The following is a 4,602-nucleotide window of genomic DNA, read 5'->3' as shown; positions in this document are numbered from 1 at the left end:
ATGGTAAGTGACAGGGAGGTCTGGTCATGCTTGCGGACAGACCGAAGGTGTTCCGCAAAGCGGTCACCCAGTCTGCATTTGGTCTCTCTAATGCAGCCTCCTCACATGTCCGTCCGGCCTGCTGCAATGTTCCAGTGAAGCCCAACACTAACTGGAGGAACAGCACCTCATCTTCCGATTAGGCACTTTACAGCCTTCCGGACTTAACATTGAGTTCAACAACTTCAGATCATGAACTCTCTCCTCCATCCTCACCCCTTTTTGATCCCCCTTTTCAAATATTTATTTTTTAATTTTTATATATACACAATTTTTCCCCCACCTATTTCTATTATTATTTAAAAAATTTATTTCCATTCTTTGTTTTATCCCCTATTTTGATCTTTTCTCCCACACCATCCCCTGCCCCAACTAGGGCCATCTGTCACTTGCTCATCCTCCTTTCTACTCTTAATGGCTCCATTAGCACCTCCTTTAGCCAGTATCACCACCATCAACACCCCTTCTATCTTCTGTTTATGTCATCTTTTGCAATCTCTCCTTTGCCTCCACCTATCACTGGCCTTCTATCCAGCTTCATCTGTCCCACCCCCAATAAAGAGCACCACATTTCTACTTCTCTTTAGTTCTGAAAAAGAGTAATCTGGACTCGAAATGTTAACTCTGTCTTTCTCTTCACAGATGCTGTCAGACCTGCTGAGTTTTACCTAGTGCTTTGATTCAGGTAAACGCTGAGGAAAAAAATCTCTAAACACACCATGATGTCTTCTGAAACCATGTATTACTGTAAACAGGCTTCTGTAACCAAGTAGTGGAGGTCAGTCTATGCTTAGTTTGGATTACTGTAAACACAAGAATTAGCACATTCAAAATGCTTGTGTAGATTTGCCCATACATGTAAAGAATACTGGCACACATTTATCCATACACACATGATCTGCTTGCATACTGTGTATATGCATACACATGTCTCTTGCGTACACCTTCCCTTAAATATTCAAATATATATAAAGTGAAGCACTTGGCTAAGCCAAAAGTACCTTTTTTTTGGTTTTAAACTGTCAGCATTGATGGACTAATAGAGGGGCAGATAGTTAGTCAAAGGGATTTAAAACAGAAGATAAGTCCAGAAAATTGATCTGCTTCTGCACAGACCAAATCTCACTGGTATTTAAAGATTCATTTTACCAAGTCTTAATAGAATTTTCTGTACATGTTTATTTTTATTCCGTGAATTCACACAAATGAGAGCTACAGTATTGCTTCATAATAAAAATCTGCAATTAGCTGTTCATTCTTCATAAACTGGTTTATTATGAATTATAGAGAAACCCTTATTTCTTTACTTTGCTCACATTTTACTCACTGACTACTTTGTATCCAGAAGATGTACATTGTTCAGTGGTACATGCCAACGTTTATATAAGCAGAGCCTATAGTTATTAACTAAGCTCTAGTTATTATAATTGTTGTTTGATAGTACAGAACTTGAGTACTGCTGCAAAAAGAGACATTTTTTGTCAAAGTTTTTTGTCTTGCACTCATCAGGACAATTTGTAAGAAAATACCAATAACAGGGGAAACAACATATTTATACTCTTCTCATACAGTATAAATATGTTCTTTCCCCTGACATTGGTATTTTCTTGTGAATTGTCCTGATGAGTGCAAGACAAAAAGCTTATTATAATTGATAAATCACAAAAATTGGTTTTAGTGTTGAAAACTATTTTCATATATTTAATCAGATATTTTTAACCTTTATTCCACCATTAAAATGTTGAAAAGGAGTAAGACAAGCGCAGTCATCTCAACTTCAGAGCAACTCATGGCACTGATGGAGACATTCAGTACTCATTTTATATCAGGTTGGTTGTACTGGAGGATAATCCCCTTTGTGTCCCCTCTGTATTACCTCCTGATATGATATAAACACTTGGGACCCTTCTACTCATGCACCTGGCTGCTAAATGGGTACAGAGTTTGAAAATTATAGCATAGATAAAGAGTGAAAGCAGAATAATGGAACCAGCCACTGTGAGAGTCACTCCTGCGATTAACATATCATTCCAGAATCTACCTGAAGGATAGGAGTCAGCTTTTGCTATGATTATCAATACATAACCACTGGTTAGTATCATGAATCCAATGAATAAAATAACCAGATAATCAATTAACCCTCCACTCCTTAACCTGTCAATCTGAGCCCGACTCCTTACAAAGTTCATATCCTGGATAGCAGAGGTCATCAGATGTTTAAAGAGTATAACTAAAGTTAATAAACACAGGAAAATCCCCACCCCTAGCCTCCATACACCTGATTTACTAGTAACTGTAGATATTAAAACAATTCCACCCACTCCAGTTCCTAGGATCAAGATTAATGCCACAGAATAACATAGGATGGATCTTTTAACATCTTGGAACCACCATAATTCCATCTGATCCTCCAGGATACTCTGCTGGATCCGGGAACGATTTGCCGGGAAGCGGCCAGGCGTGATCTCAGAAAGCTCAGACATCTGGAGAAATTGTTCACAAATATCCAAAAGGAAAAATATTCAGTCAACCTCCAAGGTATATGATATTGATTTAGCAAACAGTAAATCTCAAAAGTCTGGGAAAATAATAAACTATGCTTCAAATCTTCAATGCTGCCCAGATTCACAAACAGATCGGGAGGCTTATTAAGCAATTGTCATGCCTGTTGGGGTGATCGTAGGCAAAGATGTCAGGAATTCTGTGGGAAGATCACTCCACACGAAAGTAAGTTATTCACTTCAATTTTCTATAGATATTTTAAATCACAATTTTGACACATACTTTAGCGCCATATGTATAATCTTTAACTCAGCATCACCAGGAATTCTTCAACATCTCAGAATCACAGTTCGACACGTTCCCAAATATTTTTAGATAGGATTTGAGGATTTTCCTTCGCTGTAGGGTCACATAAATGATTCCAAAATTTCAGGAGTCTGAGATTATCCTGTATTTGGAAACACACTTCCTTATTTCTTTATCTCTGTTGTGCTTCTTTCAATAATGTTGTCGTTTATATATTTTAATCTCCAGAATAGGAAATCTCCAAGTCCTCAGATTGTTCTTTACACGCAGACTGAGAACTGAATGCAATGAATTTATAAGTTGTCCACAGAATATCAGCACGATATCAAATCAGAGAACACTGGAGCTGCACTCCACTGTGTTTAGACTTGCTGCAGTGGCGTTTCCCTCAGGGATTACACATCTCTCGTTCACACAATATTTAATTATTTACTCATTGTATGTTTCAGGTCTTGTTAAAATTTTGGAATATTTTCAGATTCATTTCCTGGTTCAGGCTTAGTACCTAATTTACATTCAGCTCTTGATAAGTCCTGTTAGGTACAAACTTACTGTAAAAAGAGTTGCAGTTCCCCAGCTCAGTTGCATTTCCAACAGGTATAACCTGTTATACAGGTGTGAGATTTGTAGACCTCGCTCAGAGTTTGACGAACTTCCAAATGCTTTTGACCTTTTCCAGTGGAATCTGTAGAGAATACAAAATCTTCAAACTCTGTTCTCCTGACGTTAATCACTCTGTTACAGCCTTCTCTGTAACGAGTCTCTTTTCTGCTTTATTTTCATATGTTGCAGCCTCATAAATGTGGAGTTTTTATTTCCTGCTACCACGCAAGTAAATTCTTTTAGTCTCTTAAAGTAATTACTCAAGCGGTTCCGGTTTATTTAAGCAAGAGTTGCTTCTATTGAGTTTCAATCTCACCACCCCAGGTGTATAGGGTCTTGATTCTCAGCCGGTGTTTTGGGAGCTTTCCAGTGCACCTCAGTGTCTTTGTTCCAGGCTTTTGGTTCTGTTAAATCTCTTGTGATTATATTCTGACTCCACCTACTTCTGCTCCCATGTAGGTTTATGTATGTTTGTACAAACAGGTGTTTCAAGGGAAGGGCTGCTAGCACAACTAATCCAGAATCTCACAATGTGTTCAATACTCAGATAGTCAAATTTTACTAGTGCTGAATTTTATTTGCTGCATTTTATTTTGCATCGTAGTCAGGTTTGCATTGTAGTCTTTTATATGGGTATTAATGCAGTGTAGATGGACTCAGGGTTAATGCTGCAATTAGGTTGATGATTTGTTACTATTTAGAGACAGTAAAATCCATTGATCGTATGTACTTTGAAATGAATTTTTCCAGTATTTCTCAGATATTGGGATGGGGCCGATAGGATGCTGGTTACCTGTTCCAATAACAAAACACACAAAACCCTATTGCAATAGTTATCAGGTAAAGTTCCTGCTTCTCAGTCCTTCAGACTAAGAGGGTCTCAGCTTTGATTCTTGAGTTAGCTCATCACAGTGATGAAAATAGTTGAACCACAATTGCTGTGGGCTTGGGAAAGGAAAACAGGGTTTCTGGTTCAGATTGTATAAAGCGATTCCTACTAGAACTGCATATATGTGGATCCAGCTGGGTAAGGGCAGAATTGGGCATAGAGCTGTGATGTTGCCACAGTCTGATAAGCCTACTGTTGAGCATTCCCTGTTGAGGCTCGCATATGATCAAAAGCCACTTGGTCAAGGTACAGGATATCTAGCA

General features: G+C 38.3%; 1 protein-coding gene across 2 annotated transcripts; it reads right to left on the bottom strand.

Moving 5' to 3' along the window:
* Positions 1–1,099: 1,099 nt before the first annotated feature.
* On the bottom strand, positions 1,100–3,870 carry LOC144692246 (transmembrane protein 125-like). Of its 2 annotated transcripts, XM_078560842.1 has the most exons (3): positions 3,711–3,870; positions 3,400–3,532; positions 1,100–2,740 (listed from the first exon to the last, which is right to left on the bottom strand). In XM_078560842.1, exon 3 carries the CDS (start codon positions 2,520–2,522, stop codon positions 1,860–1,862), a length of 663 nt encoding a protein of 220 aa, XP_078416968.1. In that variant the 5' UTR covers positions 2,523–2,740; positions 3,400–3,532; positions 3,711–3,870; the 3' UTR covers positions 1,100–1,859. The 2 variants fall into 2 exon arrangements, with proteins under 2 accessions (XP_078416968.1, XP_078416969.1); XM_078560843.1 differs by lacking the exons at positions 3,400–3,532; positions 3,711–3,870 and adding an exon at positions 2,824–3,376.
* Between the last annotated feature and the right edge of the window lie 732 nt (positions 3,871–4,602).

The sequence above is a fragment of the Cetorhinus maximus genome, chromosome 17 (assembly GCF_964194155.1).
Source record: "Cetorhinus maximus chromosome 17, sCetMax3.hap1.1, whole genome shotgun sequence".
Lineage (NCBI taxonomy): Eukaryota > Metazoa > Chordata > Chondrichthyes > Lamniformes > Cetorhinidae > Cetorhinus > Cetorhinus maximus.
The sequence above is the reverse complement of the archived record's forward strand: the minus strand, read 5'-3'. Positions and strand labels throughout refer to the sequence as shown.

Bases quoted from the DNA above. Each gene is read 5' to 3' on its own strand.
- LOC144692246 (XM_078560842.1), bottom strand. From the start codon at position 2,522: ATGTCTGAGCTTTCTGAGATCACGCCTGGCCGCTTCCCGGCAAATCGT.